We start from the raw sequence: 20,440 nt of genomic DNA, 5'->3' as shown, positions 1-20,440 counted from the left end.
GTGACCCCAACCCTCCCCTCCCTATTAGGTTTTGTTTAGTTTCGGACTTTGATGCATTCTGGGTTATTCCTGTGCATTGAAAAACATGGCGGCCAAAAGAAAGACATGAAGTGTGACTTGATCCAACATTATGGGACTCCTAGTCCCTAAAACTACGTCTTCCACCTATTTTTATAAGAAAATCAACACTTTTGGTAGCTCTACAGGATCGTAGCTTGCTTGAACAATTAAATGTGCAATTTTCTAGACGTATACAGTGAAAACTTAGAAAACGAATTGTGCAAGAGGATATATAGCACGAGATAAACCATGGGCTCTCTTGCTAAAGGTGAAATAACTCCTGTACAGCAAATGGTTGCATCTGGTTCTGGAGCAATTGTTACTTCTCTTTTTAGTAAGTTTGATAAATGTTTTCTAGCTTTTCTTATGATGACTTAAGCATGATGATGTAATGTCATCCACATATCATGACAATATTGCTAAAAATAAAAAAACAAAAAACAGAACAAAACAAAACAAAAAAACAGGAGTCCATTTGAACTAGCCCTAGTCTAAGCTGGATTTTTCTCTTCAAATAAAATAAGAAAAATCAAAAAATAATATATAAGGTATAACTATGAAAATAATATAAATTATACTTTTTCACAGTGACACCACTGGACGTGGTGAAAACCAGACTGCAGGCTCAAGCAAAGCAAATCACTCAAAGTGAGTTTAGTAAGTTACTTTATAATGTTGTTAGACAGCTGTTGAATAAGTTTGATCATAAGTTTATAAATCACTGGTTTTCAATCATTCCCAAGGGAGTTATATAACGTACAAAACATGGCAGCCATGTTGGTTGATACTGCATAACAAAATAGAACTTATTGACAATTAGCATATACCAACTTGTGTACTTACTAAGAATGTGAGCGCTCATTGATTAATTGGAGGTGAATATTGCATGATATTCATCTCTGAATCTCAGTATGTTGAGTCGGCAACAAAATGGCATCTGCAGGTAATTATTGCTTTGCTGCAATTTCCGATGAGAAATTGAAAAAATGAAAGTAAATGCCATTCCTATCAATACTAAAAAGGCAACGAAGTATGGCCTAAAAGTTTTGCTAAAAGTTTTGTGTGAATTTGTCACGCAATCTAAAAGTTTCTGTTTGTTTGTTTTTATTGAATAATTGGTATATACTAAAACAATTATTCACCTCAGGCTCAGTGAATATGGAGAATATTTATCTCGCTGCTCGAAGACTCGGGTCTCGGTAAATATTCCCCGACATTCACTTCACCTTCGGCGAATAATTGCTAATTATTTTGTTTCATTTAACCAAGATGGTGGCTATGACGTTGTGTGTAAACGAAGAATAGCAGATATCACTCTATTACCTTCAAACAATTGTTGCACTTGGGTCAGTTTTTATACATTTCATTGTATTGACCCAAATGCCTAACTTGAAGCAATTGTTTGAAGGAAAATGAGTTTAACTCTAATATCTTCCATTATCAGGACTAGGAGGCCATAAATTGGAATTTAGCTTTTTAGTTTTTGTGGAGGGAGGAAGTCTGAGATTCCAGAAAAACCCTTGAATCGAGAAAGAGACCTATCAAACTCTACTAAAATGTCTCGTGGATAATTATTAATATTGCTATGTTTTATAGATCGATGTTATATATTTTGTAATGGTCTGATGGACCACTTGTGCCTATGCTCTGTTCTTGAATCATCTTACGGTATCAACAGACCTCCCATGCAGTTCAAAAGTACTTTGGTAAGCATAATTAGAGCTAATCCATGGGACATGTGGACAGTAATTCCAAGGAGTCAGATGTAGATTGCAAGAATTCATGTTGCGTTTCAAATCTCCAATCAACTGTCTCCAATATTAAAAATAAAAGTAAAGAATTAAGTTTTGAATTTACTTCCCAACCACATTGCTGAGAACTAGCTTGGAAGTATTTGTTTTTTAAGTTAAGAATAGCTTTGTGTGGCTGCTTGATTATATAATAAGCTTTGATTGGCTGCTATGTCAACTCATTCTTATGCATGTTGTGATTGGTCTGTGATGTCACACCAGAATCATCATCATCAACATCACTTGTCATGCCAGAAGACAAGGCCACACCAGAATGCATGTACAAAATAGTAAGTCAATCTGTGTCTGTTTGTTTAGGATGCCTTTATAAAGATTCCCAGATTCGAAGGAATTACTTCTTTATGGAGAGGGCTGCCACCGACATTGTAAGTCTAACAAATATTAAAAACAAAATGGATTTTTGAAATTACATTTTGTTTCCTGTGGAATTGACCTTATTCGTGGTAAGACAATGTTTTCCCAATTCAGCATGACAAACTTCTGGGGGAATGAAGAGCTATTGTTTTGAAACTCATCGGGATATCATCGTTATTCCTTTTGTATCCTTTGGGATACTCATGAATTTTTCTAAGAGTAAAAACAAAAGAAAATGAATCCCCTGGAGGTTTGTCACGCTGAATTGGGAAAACATTGTCACACCACGAATAAGGTCTATTCTGCTAGAGAGGCTTTGGGATCATATATAATCATTTTTTGTGGCTTGGGTTACCTGTGTGGTTAGTAATAAAATTTGTCAGTGAATTAGTGAATTCTGGAAATTGTATTTTACAACGAAGGTTGCAGGTCTAAAAATAATTGCTGTGCATAAAGTGGCTGGGGGTGTGATCAGGCCTGTCGCTAGGGGTGGTTCAATGGTTTGAACAAATCTCCCTCTCCACCTTTGTAGGAGTATGAAATAATGTTTAGCTATATTTTTAGTTTTTCAAGAAATGGCATAAATAAGATAGGTAGAAAAACAAACCTTCCCTTTCAAGGTCCTAGTGACGAGCCTGGTGTTGACTTACCATATTGGTCAACATGTCACTGGTCAAAAAAGCAAGCCTAAGAGTCATTTTGGCTGGCAGGTACCAGAGTGGGAATCCTGTTAAATGCAAAAATAAAGGCTGTGCCAGTAACCAATAGGTTGCTATCAATAGACGACACTTCTGGTAATAGCTGCGTTTTTAATGGCTTGTAGAATCTTGGAGGTTGTTTTGATCACTTGTTTTCTGGTTTCATATCGTAGAAATAGTCAAATACAATAGTTTGAGGACTTATTTTGGCATGTTTTGACTTAACATCCACTAGTTTCCCACTCAGTCAACCACTTGTTTGCCCCACAGTTGACTCCCACAAGTCAGGTGATTGATAGTAAGCAATGAGGAAGGGATATTTTATGATAAAATTATCAAATATTTGATTTGGTTGTTTTACAGAGTGATGGCAGTTCCAAATACTATGATATACTTTACCCTCTATGATCATCTTAAAGTGTATTATGGTTTCAAGAGTGGAGAGATGAATATCTGGTCACCAATCCTAAGTGGCAGCACTGCAAGAAGTAGGATATATATATATGTTATTTACCGTCCTATAGTCGGTCTGGACAGGGAAAAACTGTGCCCGAGGTCTTGAATATACAGGCCTCGGTCCATATATTCAAGACCTCGGGCACAGTTTTTCCCTATCCGGACCGACTATAGGACGGTAAATAACTTATTATTTTTTACCTGTATTTTTTTGCTTGTTTTTGTAATCGTTTTGTGTTGTTGTTTAGTGGCAAAGGATACCAGACCGCGCGCCCGGGCAGATACTGACAAAATACCACCCGCTCAAACAGCCAATCAAAACGCACGATTTTTTAGGATAACGGATCGGAAAAAAATTAATGTACCTATTTCAAAAAACCTTGTCGGTTGGAGATCTGAAATCTAAATTCTGAGACAATTATCCAGTGCAGGTCATCGCTCAAAGGTGGTTGCATATTTACTAGTAGTTATTAACTTGTTGCATTATAACTTAATTTCTTCATATTGACACAACCCACAATTCATTTCGATTTCAGATTTCCAATCTTTAACTGTCAACCTTTTTTGGATTAGGTGCAGGGGCGGTGCAGCCTTCTTAAAAGTGGGGGGGTGGGGGGGGGGTGGGGCAGGGGATGGGGGGTTAAATCCTTAGACCTGATGTTAGTCCATTAAAAATCTTTTGTACGCTTTTAATTCATTTATCAACCAAAAACGGCTAAAATTTTTTTAATTTCTTAATTTGATGCTTGTACTATTTTTCCCCAGCCATCTCAGTGACAGTGATTTCACCCATTGAACTGATCAGAACGAAGTTGCAGTCAAGAAGTGGTTACAGATATAGTGGTATGAAGATAATAAAATAATAATGATAAAAAATGAGGGGATTGGCAGTATATTCCACAGAGTGGCTCTTCTTCTCCTGGATTCCAATTGGAATTTAGAAGTTTAGTTTTACCGAGGGAGGACAACTGAAGAACCAAGAAAACCCTTGAAGCACAGGAGAAAACCAACAAGTAATTCTACTCACATATGACATCGCGCCTGGTGGGACTCGAACCTGAGTGGCATTGATGAGAGGCAAGCGCTCTCACTGCTACAACACCAGTGCTTCCCTAAAGACAATTTTTGATTTTAGCCTGAAACTGTGTGGTTCATCATAAAGACCACTAGAAATCCAATCACAGGGGCTAGAGATTTAAAAGCTATGTAAATGGAGTTAAATCATGGGTTTCAGAGTTGAATTACACATAAATAAATATGGTGTGTTTGATGGGCCAAATCCATGCAGGTAAACTTACCGACACCTCAAACAGCCTACACATACTTACTCATAAGAAAGGCATGATTTTTTTACTAAATATTTATGGTAAACTATTTTCCACTTTTACAGAATTAGGCACTGTTATAAGAAATGCCATCCAACAAGGTGGCGTGCTATCATTATGGCAGGGACTTGGTCCAACCTTATTAAGAGACTTGCCTTTTTCAGGTAATAGGGGGACATCTTGGGTACTGTATGTTTCTGCTTCTGTTGCTTTTGTTTCTTTTGTTCTTGTTGTTGTCGTTGTTGTTATTGCTGCTGTTGTTGCTGTTTTTGCTACTGTTGTCGTTGTCGTCGTTGTTGCTGCTGTTGGCTTTGCTGTTGTTGTTATTGCTGCTGCTGTTGTTGTCGTTGCTGCTTTTGTCGTTGCTTTCGTTGTTGTTGCTGCTGTTGTTGTTGCTGCTGTTGGATTTGCTATTGTAGTTATTGCTGCTGCTGTTGTTGTCGTTGCTGCTTTTGTCGTTGTTTTCGTTGTTGCTGCTGTTGGCTTTGCTATTGTAGTTATTGCTGCTGCTGTTGTTGTCGTTGCTGCTTTTGTCGTTGTTTTCGTTGTTGTTGCTGCTGTTGGCTTTGCTATTGCAGTTATTGCTGCTGCTGTTGTTGTCGTTGCTGCTTTTGTCGTTGTTTTCGTTGTTGTTGCTGCTGTTGGCTTTGCTATTGCAGTTATTGCTGCTGCTGTTGTTGTCGTTGCTGCTTTTGTCGTTGTTTTCGTTGTTGTTGCTGCTGCTGTTGTTGCTGCTGTTGGCTTTGCTATTGCAGTTATTGAAAATACATATTACATATATTACATTTACATATGAAAATATACAGACAAATTAAAATATCTTTTCTTCACCTTTCTCGTATTTTTATTCAACAGCTTTCTATTGGTTTGGCTATGAATTCCTGCGAAGCAACGTTCCAGAACCTGGCTTCTGGTCATCGTTTTTTTGTGGTGCTGGTTCAGGACTGGTGAGTTCATTTTACTTTAGTTTCAAACTCGGTAGTTGAAAGCTGCACGCTGAAGTTTGGTTTTTGGTTGCCGTCAATCAAAAATAATCAGTTGGTACCTTTTATATTCTTGACTGGCGGCAGTAAAAAACCAGTTTCACAACAAGCAATTGAAGGAAATATCGAAAACCACAGTAACTATTTATTTTGTGTTCTTAAAGAAACGAAATGTCGTCTATGGTGCGAGCAACGCCAAATCAATGATATTGGCAAACCTGAACGTTTGGTGTTGTAAGGAGAGCTGTTTGTTGGTTCTCTTCTGTGTTCCGAGGATTTTTCTCCGGGTACTCCGGTTTCCTTTCCTGCATAAAAATCAACTTCTAAATTGCAATTTGATCGTAGGACGAGGGCACAGTTTTGTCAGCTCCTGCTGTTAAGTACTACACTATCAAAACAGGAATTCTCCTTTCTAGAGGCTTCAAGCCTTTTTGTTTTCTGGACCGATTTCTGCACTATCTATTTTTGAAATCAGTTTCTTAACCAATTTTGGTGCCTTTGTCCGCTCTGGACAAAAGATAGATAAATAAAACAAGGGCGGATCCAGCCAAAATTCTAGAGGGGGGGGGGGGGCAATTGAGTTTCTTCCGTCAACACAACGGAAAACAATATAAAAAAGCATCGTTTTTTTCTGCTGAAGAGGGGTCTTCAGCCCCCCTTTGCCCCCCCCCCCCCCCCACCTGGATCCGCCCTTGTAAAACCGTCTATCTACCTGACTATCTTGGGCGAGCACGCTAGTGTTTATTTTAATGTGTGGAGTTTAGTGTGTGTGGGTTTTTTTCTTTAAAGGTTGCAGCGGTAATGACTCAACCATTTGATGTGGTCAAAACTCACAGACAGATAGAACTGGGAGAACTAGAGTTCAGTAAGTATTCCCCTTTTTAATTCATGATGCGCTATGACAGAATGCTGGAGGAGGCAAGCTGACACAAAACTAACAAAAAACAGTAACAGCAACAGCAACAGAAGCAACAACACCATCGACAACAACAGCAGTAACAACAATAGCATTAACAACAGCAGCAACAACAACAACAGCAACAACAGTAGCAGCAACAATAATAGCAGCATCAGCATTAGTACCAGCAACAACAGCAGCAGAAGCAATAACAGCGTTGAAGCAAGAAAGATGATTATTCATCATGTTATCTTAGGGAAGAAGTACACCTATACTGTAGATCTGAGCAGTAGCTTTTTCAACATACATCTGACTTTATGAAAATTCTTTATTTTAGTGTTTTACAAATGGGAGAAGCATTTTCGAAACTTCGTAGTATACAAGTTAGGGAATGATATTTTTTTTCCATTTCAGAATCTCAAAAAAGACTATCATTCACTGCCTCGATATTAATAAAACTGTACAGAGAGAAGGGAATATCAAGTTTGTTTGCAGGTATAAACTTAATCTTATTGGTTCTATATGTCATGATTTTTCACAGCACGTTAGAAATAGCCTCGGCTAGTCCCCTAATCCCCAGGCTACTCTCATCGCTCTTCGGCATGACGTCATGCATGTGATTTGACTCAGACGAATACGTGTGTTAGTTCTGAAGCATCCGCCATTTTGAATTTGGGAGAGCTGACAAGAGTAGCTTGGGGACTAAGGTAATTAAAGGAGATTTTTTATTTGAGGGCGTGGGAATGTCTTACTCTCAGCCAATTATATTCACTAAAAAACTGTCACTTAATTGACACTTAATTGGCTCGTCTATATTGAACATTCTATATTTCCTTCAGTATTGCTGGGTTAAAAAAATAGTCGATAAAAGTCTTTGAATCTCATTATCTGCACCACATAACTGTCAAACACTGACCACCATGTGCTGTCATGTGTTATGGGGAATGACACGTGGTCTGAAATCGAAAAGACATTACGCCCAAAGTAAACCTACTGAAACAAAAAGGGGATGACGTGTGATCTGAAATGGGGAACTGAGTGGGTCCTTTAGCTTAGTAAGTTACTTGTTCTAAGCTAACGTCATGATCATTTTGAAGGTATTGCACCAAGAATGGTCAAAGTACCGCCTGCATGTGCAATAATGATCAGCATCTACGAATTTGGCAAGAATTTTTTCACGAATTACAATAAAAAGAATAAGAGTACCACACAACTAAAACAAGTCGTCGATTAAAGAGGAGGAGGGCCAAGTATAGTGAGCTACAGGAAAAGATAGTAAAGTATAGGTACCGTATGAAGGTAACATGTGGCAATGGTATTTATATCTTATGTTTGGAACGTAGTAGTTATTTAGAGGAATTCTTGGTTTTTCAAGAAGGTAATACTGTTGGTATGAGTGCTTTGAAAGTAAAGTAACTCGTCCATGTACGATGGCAAATTAGGGAAAAGAAGGGACACAGTGGTGACGTACGAGGCAGCCTTCTTGGTATATATGGGATACCCCAGGTACTGCCATAAATCACGTGGTCGATGGTTTGTTTTCACAAAATCGACGATGAATATTTCCGTATATAATTGTAATTTTACAAATAAATGCAATAAAGACGTTTAGTGATAGAAAATCGGAAAATAACGCATTTAGCTTATTTTTTTATTTCTTCTATTCTCCGCTTCTCTCCCCTCCTCTTGCATATTGTCATTTTTCTTTTTCATTTGTATTCTCATATCTCCTATATAAATGCATCTCAGAATAAAAAAATAGAATCCGCGACGCTGAGAAAACTTTTTTTTTTACCAAGGGAAGGTACGTTTTATTGGGAGAGGGAGTGCTGATTCTTCAGAGTGGAGGGTCAGCTAAAATCTTAAGGAACAGGTCAAAAGTTAGAGGAGGGGGAGGGCTGGTGCAAATGGGGGGAGGGTCATTATTTTTCATGCAGGCTAAAAGGGAGGGCCAGAAGAAATTGTGCAAGTATTTAGGTAAAGGCCAATTTTTTATATGTATAAGGAAAGGGAGGGGCACTAAAAAATGTATAGGCCAAAAATAAAATGCACCAGCACTCCACCCCCCCCCCCCCCCACCTCTCTCTAATTTTTGACCTGTCCCTAAGCGACAAGCCCCTTTTTTGACGAAAACTGTTTCCTTGTTGACTTAATAAGTCGTGAATTTCTTACTGACTGAAAGGCTGAGGGCTACAGCCTCCTCTCTAAGAAAATAACGTACCTTCCCTAACGGAAAGTTGAATTCAAAAGTGTCTTCTGACCTCAAAGAACCTGATGGATTTAATTGTTCGTTCGATGGTCGTCGTGTCTTCTTTTTTCTGCTTTCTACTTTTACTCTTAGAGATGATGTCTGCATGGATGATGACGCCTTATATTAGCATCTACTTCATTTGGATCTGTGCGCCCTGCAAGTTTGAATTATAGATGAAACTCGATTGTAAAGTTTGTCTTCTGGAAAAACCTTTTAAATCAAGAGGTAAATAGGCGTCACTTAAAATTTTAAACCTTTTCTTTACCAAATTTATCTCATGCTTTTTAACCTCTACCCACCCCCTCACAAGTCGAGAATGTCCTGTTCTTCCGGCCCATGTTCTATACGACTCCATAGTCATCATTCAAATATTATTTTTAGTTTCTTAAAATATATTCTTAAAACAACCTCTGGGCTGCTCAATCCAGGAATCGAATTTCCTCGACACCTCGTTTATCATTAACCCCTCCCACCCTCTCTCTACGCGCCCAAGCGGAGCGGACAATCCTAGCTTAACCACTAAGACTTCACCATTCGATCGCAGCCAGCTGCTTTGAGTGTCCCATAGTAAACACCTCTTTTGTTCGGTTAGGTTTTGTTTACTTGTTTGGAAGGCCAATCTATTACCATTGTTTTTTTAAACCAATCGTTAACCGTATCGCAAACAGCGTAGAACGCCCCATTTTGACTAACATTGCTAATATACGAAGTGTGTTTTTTGATTCAGCCTATTTATCAAGAATAACCAGAGGAATAAAGTACATACATTATAAGACTGGTTAAGGAGGTCATCTCGTGAGGTAAGTAAGATAAGTAGTTTTATTAGTATTCGTAGACTATGTGATGGGCAGCATGACCGTCTTAAATCTAAAGTAGCTCTCAGGTCATCGATTAATTCCTATTTGTCGATTTAAAACCAAGGTAAAACAGCCATCCAGACGCTACTATCCTATGAGAAAAATGACATTATATTGGCTGTTCATTGTCATAGAGACTCGCATATTGTAAAGCTGTTTTTACGGTAACTTGACATCATCCCGAAGTAAAATCTCATCTTTCAGCAAAGTAAACTGGGTTTTCTATGTCAGCCCCATTAGGGTCTTTAATTAATTCTGAATTTGTGCATCTAGTCTAAACAATGCAAAAAGACATCTGAAATGAATATACACAATAGATGATTATATAACTACTTAAAAATACCATTCTTTTTAATCAAATCGAAGCGTCCTTCCGTGAAAGGCTATAATTAATATGTCGGTCTATGCTTTATTTTGTTTATACCTCGTCCGTCGGATGATGATGGCAATGATGACAATGATAATGATGATGCGTCCTTAAGTGAAAGGCTATAATTAATATGTCGATCTATGCTTTATTTTGTTATACCTCGTCCGTTGGATGATGATGGCAATGATGATGATGATGATGATGCGTCTTTCCGTGAAAGGCTAATAATATGTCGATCTATGCTTTATCCTTTTTATACCTCGTCCGTCGGATGATGATGGCAATGATGATGATGATGATGATGATGCGTACTTCCGTGAAAGGCTAATAATATGTCGGTCTATGCTTTATTCTTTTTATACCTCGTCCGTCGGATGATGATGGCAATGATGACAATGATGATGATGATGATGATGATGCGTCCTTCCGTGAAAGGCTAATAATATGTCGATCTATGCTTTATTCTTTTCATACCTCGTCCATCGAATGATGATGACCATGATGATGATGATGATGATGATGATGATGATGATGATGCGTCCTTCCGTGAAAGGCTAATAATATGTCGATCTATGCTTTATTCTTTTCATACCTCGTCCATCGAATGATGATGGCAATGATGACAATGATGATGATGATGCGTCCTTCCGTGAAAGGCTAATAGTATGCCGATCTATGCTTTATTCTTTTTATACCTCGTCCATCGAATGATGACCATGATGATGATGATGAATGATGATAAGTTGGCATGTCTGATAATTCAGTTTTTATTTAAAAAATATATATATTAATAATATATAGTATAGAGGTGTCCGTAATATAGAGGTTACCGTAATAAGCTGTAATATAGAGGTGTTCGTAGTATAGAGGTTACCGTAATAAGCTGTAATATAGAGGTGTTCGTAATATAGAGGTTACCGTAATAAGCTGTAATATAGAGGTGTTCGTAGTATAGAGGTTACCGTAATAAGCTGTAATATAGAGGTGTTCGTAATATAGAGGTTACCGTAATAAGCTGTAATATAGAGGTGTTCGTAGTATAGAGGTTACCGTAATAAGCTGTAATATAGAGGTGTTCGTAATATAGAGGTTACCGTAATAAGCTGTAATATAGAGGTGTTCGTAATATAGAGGTTACCGTAATAAGCTGTAATATAGAGGTGCTCGTAATATAGAGGTTACCGTAATAAGCTGTAATATAGAGGTGTTCGTAATATAGAGGTTACCGTAATAAGCTGTAATATAGAGGTGCTCGTAATATAGAGGTTACCGTAATAAGCTGTAATATAGAGGTGTTCGTAATATAGAGGTTACCGTAATAAGCTGTAATATAGAGGTGTTCGTAATATAGAGGTGTCCGTATTATAGAGTTGTCCGCTTACAGAGGTGTCCGTAATATGGAGGTATGCGTAATATAGAGGTGTCCGTAATGTAGAGGTCGGGTCTATCAACAAAGAATATATATTGATTTTGCTTTCTCAAAAGATAACAGCCGCGGTCTTGATGATTTACGATATCATGCGGGGGCGTAGCCAGGTTTTTAAAAATTCAAAAATCCGCCATTTTGTTTGAGCCCCCGAAACTCCTAACCAAACAAAAAATAGTTGATACTTATACTATTAGAGCAGTTTTCGTATGACTGTGAAAAGCTCAGTGTCGTAAGCGTGACGTGCCGTGACCGTGATGTTTTCTAGAATTTTATTGGCTGATTTTTTTCTCCCGCAATGTGATTGGTCTGAAAGTGCCGTGACTTTGGCATGACCGTGTCCGCGCCGTGTTTATGCCGTGATCTGGGTATTTGATTGGATGGAGAGTGAATTCTCGAGCAATGTGATTGGTCTGGCGTATCCCTAGCCATGTCAAGAACGTGTTCGTGCCGTGAGCTTTTCACAGTCATACGAAAACTGCTCTAGAATAACTATCAACTACAGACCATGGTATCTTGCTATTAGCTGGTGTTTTAAAATAATGAATGGTCCCTTACTGTAGATCCGATTATGAAGTTGTTCAGTATTGATCTGACTAGCATTGCTATAAAAATTATCTTATTTATTGCCAGAAGGTAGGAACGTCGTATATGGTAAATTAACTTATTCCTACCAATAATCATATTTGGTGATCCACGTGTTTGTACCATACATGAAGTACCATAGTTAAATAGGTAACTTATGTTCAGTGAGCCAAAGACTCGTTATAAATTCATTCGAGCTGATATAAAATCTGATATCAAAAAATATATCAATACGAATATCATGCTACTATTGATACAAGGTAGATATCTAAGGTATATTAATTAAAATATTATGTAAATAAATCATTTATTCATAGTGAATATGTGACGGTGTAAAAGATATGTTGAGTATATATAGATATCACACGCATCCACCACTAAAGTACCCTGCGAACATAGGTTTTTTTCTGACCCTCCGTGGTCTGGCTGGTTGGGCAGTATTTTTTCTCCCCGAGCAGCCAGCCCACGGAGGGTCAGAAAAAAACCTCTGCTCGCAGGGTACCACGAAAGCAAACTACTCCCATTCTCGACTTTCACATCCCCACAATCCTTTGCGTCTTTGGGGGGTAACCAGAGGGTAAAAACCCACTTATTTTGCTGAAGGCTGATCAGACAATGTTGAAAATACCTTGTTTGGTATCCAAAGATAAAATGAAGAATTAAAAAAAACAGAAAAAGATAGAAGCTTGAAGACGTTTAAGGTAAATTTTAAACATTTTTTCGTAAGTCAATACATTTTCTAAGACCAAAACTCTCGATGATCTGTACACGCAAAAATAACTTGGAATAAACTGATAATCAGTATTGTACAGATAAAAGCAGGTATAGTATAAATTCAATTAAGAAACCTTTCAATTTGGGACAGTTTTTTGATTGGTTACCCCCAAAAACGCAAGGCATTATGGGTATATGAAAGTCGAGACGTACAGTCACCACATAACAGATATAAGTAGATTTATGAGAGCCGCGCACGCCCGCAGCGAATATGCGAGAAAGTTCTTTATCTGAATATTTTAAGATATCGAAGGTGACCTGATGATGATGGGGTGGGGGTGATATCTATGGCCTATCTGTACGTGGCCTATTGTGTTACCTTCAAATCCAAGGCAATACAATCCCATTGTATACATATATATACACAGTGTGACCTCAGGTATTAACCCTGCTACTTGAAATAATTCGCTAATCAATCAAAATATTCAACAAAAGTGACATTTGGTAAAACCAAAAGTAGATCAGTATAGAGCTAATGGTTTTTTACGCCTCGTAAAGTGAAATATTGTGAGAATCGCCAAGCAGTTTCATGACAAACAAGCGATAAAAGACAGGACTCCCGTCATCTAGACCACCGCTGTGTTTAATGCCAATATTGGTGGAATCTTTTTTCATGCGGTCAGCAGTCAACGACGTCCTCACAGTCTTGCCACATCATTGTAGGCAAGTCAAAGTCTATGAATAATATTTGATTATTTGGCTCCCCTACGTTTGATTAAATTTGTAATCAATTTATTAGTGTACGAGAAACAACCACATCGACCGATCGTTCGTATAGATCTGATTGTCTTGTTTTCAGTTCAAATCAAGATTGTCACGAAGAACGAGACTCGAGGCGCTTTACTCTCTTCGACATCTCTGCTCCGTCTGATTTACCTGTGACCACAAACAAACCAAGAGAAAACTAGAAACACGACACAACCATGGCTGAGAGGTAATTTTTTTCAGTAATTAATCTAATATTAGAAAATATGGGTGTTTATTCTTGTTGAAACACGAATTTTCAAAACCATTAACTATTCAAGGCTTGCCAGCACATGTTTGACGCTGATTATATTTCTGTCATATGTATTGGACCAGCGTCGGATTTTCTTAATATCTAATTGTTAATGTTAATTTATAAACATACATACCTAATTATTTTGATATTATTCTCAAATGAAGAGAGTTATTTCACTGATTCTAGGAGTGAATCGTTATTTTGGTTTTTTTTTGTATTCATATATGTTATATATTGCAGTTGTATATGCGTTTTTAAGATTATTATTATTATTATTATTATTATTATTATTATTATTATTTGCAACCCAACGAGTCGTTTTTTCCCTCGTGTCGTGTTGTATTAAGCAAAGCGCCTGAGCGTAGCTAGTCTGAAACTGTACATGCAAAGATAGAATTATCTTTACAAAGGTCTATCTCCACCAATCTATCGGTAATATTTGATCAGTAACAAAAATAGCCCTGATCATTTTCCTCGATGATTGAGTTTGGCTTGGCTGACATCTCCGTCGGTTCTTCTAAGAAAGCTGAAATAACAACAAAACCAAGATTAAATCAAAAACCAATGATTCAACAAAACAAAGTCAATTTGAAAGTAAAATAACATGGTACGTTGTATTTTTGTGTGTACAATCAATCGACGGGGTGCTTTCAAAAAATACAAAAATCTAATTTTTTTTACAATGAATTGACATATTGTTTCCAGGTTTTATTCTAATTATAAAACGTGTTGGAGCATCATTATTGACCAGTTTCTTCATTAATCCCGAATAACCCGGTTAAATAGACCCAAAAGTCCTTAAGCAAGAGCTCGTTTATTTTTAATCAAGGGTTTTTGTTAAGAAAATTGTCAAAAATTTTTAGCAATTCTTTGAAGTCGAGTCATTTTGGCGCCATGTATTGAATGATTGCTTCCGAAGATAATTATCGAATTCTTCATATGGATAACGAGAAAGATGAAAAGAGGAATAAAAATAATTGAATAAAAAAGTGGAGGAATATGAAGTAAGAGACAATTTACAGAATAATTGAAAATCGTCCGAGAAGGAAATAGGAAGATAGGAAATAAGAGAAATGGAAACGAAGGGGAATGAGAAGTGCTAAAAGTGAAAAAAGAGAAAATCATAGAGTTCAGGAGTATAACGGGATATTGAAAATCAGAGGAATCAAAACTGGAGAAATAGAATTAAGATAAATGGGAAATTGAAGAAAGGGTAATTATAGAAATAAAGATGAAAAAACCGGTAAAATATTGAAAAAGTGGAAAAATAGAAACTGAAAACTCAAAATGTTAAATCATAAAAATGAATATTAGAAAGTAGGAAACGAGAAGTAGAGAAATGGCAAGCGACAAAATTTTAAGATCGAAAATTTTCTAAAGAAAAATCGTTTTCTATATTCATTGTTTTAGAATAATAAACTCTAAATCAAATTACAAACCTGTCCTTATAATTTGTCGAGTTTCGATCTTTTTTTATTATCACTCAATTAGTTTAATTTACATGGCACCTTTACAATTTATCTTTTTAACTTTCAATTTCATTTTTTTTTTTTTTTTTTTTTACGTGACTCCTTTTTACAATTGAACTTTCAATTTCTGCTTGCAACAATTACAACAAGGAAGAAACAAGCTAAGGAACACAGTAATAGCAAAAAAAAAAAAAAAAAAAAAGAAGCAAAAAGAGTGATAGAATTATCTATAATTGGATGTGAATTGAATCAAAACAAACATATGTGACTGAACTGCGATCTCATGATTCATTTATAGGGAAAGAAAAACATTTTACCGAATAACGGATAGAAAATCCCCGAAACATCGATTCTTAGACTTTTTCTTAGAATTTCAAGCAAACAACGACGGATCCTAGTCCATTGTTCGGTGACTGATTACCCCGGCTGATTAATACCGACATCAACAATCAAGCTTTTTTCGCAACTTTAACCCCTGAAAAATATGTGTAGAAGATTCGTTTTATTTTTAATGCGTTTTGGCACCTCGCCTTGGATCCAGTGTTGTCGCAAAGATTGAATATTATTGCTTCGATTGTCCGACGTTTTGCAAAGCTGCGCGGATTTAATTAAGAACCTTCTTACTGATGAATACTATATTTTATCGTTTGGTTTTGTGAAGATGATTCGTTTTCCTACTACGCTAGATAATTCTCATCGATAAGATCTGTCAAGAACCCTATAAATAGGTAAGCAGAAATCTAATACTTAAGTAGAATAAAGTATAAGAATACTAGCACACCTACTCGCAAACTTAGACTTCTCGGAATGTCCGTAAGATATTAAAGCTTAAAGTCTCTAAGAGTTACGGTGCCTAAGAACAGAGTTGAGTCTAGGATTTAAATATATAAGGTTTTAATGATTTGTAAGGTTTTACTTCAAACTAAGCTAAACAAGAACTCAATTAATATGGATTTATCCCAAGCAAGCAATTATGAAAGGATAACCTAAGATAAGTGGATAGCCAGATTATGATCATTTAGATTCTTAATTAAGGTACGTTTTTTATTTGGGGGGGGGGGGGGGGGGGTAGGGGGAGAGAGGGGGTGGATGAGGAGGGCTTGGGATTAAGAGGGGAGGATCGTCAATAATTTGAACTTTTTTGGATGGTTAAGCATTTTAATTTTGAAAAAAACTCTTAATGTTATGGTCATAAAATTTCTCAGCGAGTGCAATGGGCCTAGTGGGCTACAACCATTTTTTAAAAGTTTGGAACGAATTCCCCAGCTCTCCCCCCAATAAATAAACGTACGTGCCATGTAAATATAGAAATGAGGTTCCAAGATGTGTTTGGCCGTACCTAAAATAGCGATATAAAGGAAAGATGATTACTTTGTTGACATTCGAACCATGAACACTTCAAAGGTTTTTTTTAACCTTTCTCGAATCATCCAATCAGAAGCCAGATTCTTACAAAGGTTCCAACATTTTTTTCGTACAATTTCAGTCTCTTGGGTTGTAATTGCCGTTAAAGTTTTTGAAAATTTACAATATAAAGTGTATCAATTATTTCATAAAAGCTACTTCGTCAATGAACGATATTTTTGTTTTATTTCTGTAAATTATTGAAAGTTTTTACTTGGTGGGACAGACTAGCAGTTCATTAGTTCACACGGAGTGAGCTAAAAATAAAACATTTAAAGATTTTCCGCCATTCATCGTGATTGGATGGCGCCTGAAAAATGTTTGATTCCTTTGTTTCTACTGAGAGCTGTGATTGGATAGCTGTAGTTAACATGACGACAAAAAGAATAATAATAATGGCGAAATATGAATGAATGAACGAACGAATAAATGAATAAATAAACAAATAAATGAGTGAATGAAAAAAAGGAAGGAAGGAATTAGGGAAAGAACGAAACAATAAAGAAGAAATAAATGAATATACACCTATATCGATGGATGAACAAACCAAGGAATGAGTGAAGAAAAAAAATTAATGAATGAACGAATTTATTGACTACTACCCGAAAAATCAATGTCGATGTTGTCAGCATAACCAGTGTTGTCCTCATCTAATGACTTTAAATTCCCAAAAATGAAATTGTCATAAATCAGTAATAAATTTTTTATTTTTTATTTTTTAAATTTTAAATTATTAATGTCCAGCCTGCGGTTCGTCTAGTTAGACAAATATTCTCAGAAATAGAAAAACAGTGGACTTTATTGTCAAACGAAAGTGTCATTGAGCTTCCTACGATGTTGAGCTTCATCAGTCTAATTAGAAAAAAATACGGATATAAAAGGAAACGAAAAATGACGTATTTTGACGCGTCGTCTTGTTTTGATGCTGATTTATCGGTTATTTTTAAAACATATTCTTCCATGATCTTTCTCGAAAACCGAGATCTCCCAGAGATTGCTTGAGGGTTCATGCAATCTGTGACTTTAATCAGCCCAGAGGTTGTGTCAGGGTGCGATCTGTGAGTTAGCCTTGCACTGATTTAGATCAGCCCAGAGGTTGTTTCAGGGTTCGATCTGTGAGTTGGCCATGCACTGATTTAGATCAGCCCAGAGGTTGTTTCAGGGTTCGATCTGTGAGTTGGCCATGCACTGATTTAGATCAGCCAAGAGGTTGTTTCAGGGTTCGATCTGTGAGTTAGCCTTGCACTGATTTAGATCAGCCCAGAGGTCGTTTCAGGGTTCAATCTTTGAGTTAGTCGTGCCCTGACTTACATCAGTCCAGAGGTTGTTTAAGGGTTTGATCTGTGAGTTAGTCATGCCCTGACTTAGATCAGCCCAGAGGTTGTTTAAGGGTTCGATCTGTGAGTTAGCCGTGCCCTGACTTAGATCAGCCCAGAGGTTGTTTAAGGGTTCGATCTGTGAGTTAGCCATGCCCTGACTTAGATCAGCCCAGAGGTTGTTTAAGGGTTCGATCTGTGAGTTAGTCGTGCCCTGACTTACATCGGCTCAGAGGCTACTACCGAGTTTACTAACATAGATGTAACTGATAATCAATACATCGACAACAAATCGATCCGAGATCGGCGCCCGGAAAAACAACGATATTCTGATAAGGTTTCAATATTATTTACACATGTACTGAGTTTAATCTCCGGATGAAAGTTTCTATCGATCGATTGCATTTCCCGATGTCTCTTGATTCACTTGTCACCTTAAGACTGGACTTCGCTAGATTTTTCATAACTGCAGGAAACGTGGCTTAGGTAAGGGTTTGCTTCCCCCTCCGATTCTCTCCCCTCCCCTCCCCCCTTTCGTGGGAACAAAATGGCGGCCTTTTGAAAATTATGCCCTAATTTTAAATGTTTTTGCCCTACGTTTTCCAAAATTAAAACGTAAAAGGTGATGTCTTTTCCAAGACACATTCAACACTGTAAATTTTAATCCTATCAAAGACCTAATAAAATTTATCTGCGTTAATTGTGTGAGTTACGCGCTAAAAATTGTTTGGCGGCCAACAAAGAAATTGTTTTCACAAGAAGAGTTAGAAATAAACACCATATCCAAGACTTGAACTATTCTAGATAGCACTAACTTATGCAATTGTGTCGTTGGAAATCTGTCTTACACGGAATATTTGAACAAGAATAATATTCCAAAATTTATCTACAATGGGATTTGCTTGGAGCTTTTAGGCGAGCTTTTTTGGTTGCCTTTTACAATAGACTAGATATTAATAATGTAGGTCATGGATAATGGTTTTGTAGTCTAGGATGTTTCCTCACAATCATTCTGAAATCTGTTATAGATCTAGCTGACAAAACTAAAAAATAATTATATCCACTAAACAATCCCCATGCACTTTAGAAGAGGCAGATAATATATTAAGTAAAAAGATATTTCCCTTCGATAGATAATTGGATTGTATGAGAGTGCATGACTAGTAGGGGGAAATACCTAAAAGTGCGGAGTTTTTCATCAAGATCAAAAAGATCAATTCCAGCAAGTTTTTTCTTCTAGTATTTTACTTTAAATAGTGTTTAATTGAGAGGAAAATTATTTTAAAATACAAAGGGCGGCTGTTTACAACTTTGAACACGAATATTCCTGAATTTAAGCTTTTGTTTTCTTAATAATCTTGAGGCAATTATATTTAAAGTCAATAAAAAGAAGATTAATCGAAGAAAAGGAAAATTTTTGATTCGTTGAATTAGAGAAATCGTACCAGCCGATCGGCAGCAAATTAGTTTTCATTTAGCAGTTCACATCTTCATGTTAAGATTATTAGTTCAGTGTGCTGTGTAAGACCTGCTTCGTAGGAGTGAAGTCAATACTCTTTATTCGGTAAGTCGGCTTTAATAGAATTATACAGAAATGAGTTCTAGTGATATTGATAAAGTTGTTTCTACCGAGAGAGTGAGATTCAGAGCTCTGATAGTGTACACAAGCTCAAAGGATTAAAATATTTTCTATACGAAGCAAGATGAAAGGAAGCGAGAAATATTTACATATTTATTTTGTAAGTGTTTTGAATATTTTCGTATTTTATGCTTTACGATCACAGCAGTTCATTTTCCGAAAACCCTCGAATTCAAAAGAGGAGTTTGGCGTTTGAAATAAACATTTTTAGAGTTTGTTGCCAAAACCCTAGTTGTTTAGGAAGGTAGATCACTTGTTCGAATGATCTATATTTAGTAGGAATATATATGCTAGTATAATTCAAGAGTCTAACTTCCAGTAATAATATCCAGTAATATGAATGACGTTTCGATTACCCGTTACAGACGGGACACCCAATACAGACCTCAAGGAGTACCCAATATAGTCCATGGCGTTACCCACTAAAGACCTCTAGATTCCCAGCTTAGACCTTGGGATCTCCAGTACAGACCTCAGGGGGGTACCCAATATAGTCCATGGCGTAACCCAGTAAAGACCTCTAGCTACCCAGCTTAGACCTTGGGATACCCAGTACAGATCTCAGGGGGTACATACCCTTTATAGTCCATGGCGTCATAAGAATTAAACATAGTCCCCAGAATTGCCCAGTAAGACCTCGGGAGAAATTCAATATAGTTCCTGGGATTATCCAGTACTGAGAACTCTAGGTACCCCGTGCAGTGGCAATTCAAAAATCCTCGCACGTTTGTGTCGTACAGAACGGCGTGTGTCGTGCACTGTTG

The 20,440-nt window shown here is 36.9% G+C and overlaps 1 protein-coding gene and 1 long non-coding RNA gene across 3 annotated transcripts; one reads left to right on the top strand and one right to left on the bottom strand.

Moving 5' to 3' along the window:
- Window positions 1–83: 83 nt before the first annotated feature.
- On the top strand, window positions 84–8,207 carry LOC116295657 (mitochondrial glutathione transporter SLC25A40). Of its 2 annotated transcripts, none has more exons than XM_031703550.2 (11): window positions 84–394; window positions 649–708; window positions 1,657–1,766; window positions 2,169–2,236; window positions 3,287–3,411; window positions 4,145–4,222; window positions 4,770–4,868; window positions 5,560–5,651; window positions 6,477–6,552; window positions 7,000–7,080; window positions 7,683–8,207. In XM_031703550.2, exons 1-11 carry the CDS (start codon window positions 310–312, stop codon window positions 7,817–7,819), a joined length of 1,011 nt encoding a protein of 336 aa, XP_031559410.1. In that variant the 5' UTR covers window positions 84–309; the 3' UTR covers window positions 7,820–8,207. The 2 variants fall into 2 exon arrangements, with proteins under 2 accessions (XP_031559410.1, XP_031559409.1); XM_031703549.2 differs by having other exon boundaries at window positions 649–717.
- Window positions 8,208–13,412: 5,205 nt separating this feature from the next.
- On the bottom strand, window positions 13,413–20,440 carry LOC148905762 (uncharacterized). Its single transcript, XR_016121482.1, has 2 exons — window positions 20,253–20,440; window positions 13,413–14,374 (listed from the first exon to the last, which is right to left on the bottom strand). It is a non-coding gene; the product is annotated as an uncharacterized LOC148905762 (long non-coding RNA).

Source organism: Actinia tenebrosa, unplaced genomic scaffold (assembly GCF_029948245.1).
Source record: "Actinia tenebrosa isolate PJP-AT-01 unplaced genomic scaffold, QUT_ActTen_1.0 PGA_scaffold6__47_contigs__length_16458017, whole genome shotgun sequence".
NCBI lineage: Eukaryota > Metazoa > Cnidaria > Anthozoa > Actiniaria > Actiniidae > Actinia > Actinia tenebrosa.
The sequence above is the reverse complement of the archived record's forward strand: the minus strand, read 5'-3'. Positions and strand labels throughout refer to the sequence as shown.

Bases quoted from the DNA above. Each gene is read 5' to 3' on its own strand.
- LOC116295657 (XM_031703549.2), top strand. From the start codon at position 310: ATGGGCTCTCTTGCTAAAGGTGAAATAACTCCTGTACAGCAAATGGTT. The intron at 395-648 runs GTAAGTTTGATA...ACTTTTTCACAG, and splicing joins AATTGTTACTTCTCTTTTTA to TGACACCACTGGACGTGGTG. The intron at 718-1,656 runs GTAAGTTACTTT...TATGTTTTATAG, and splicing joins AATCACTCAAAGTGAGTTTA to ATCGATGTTATATATTTTGT.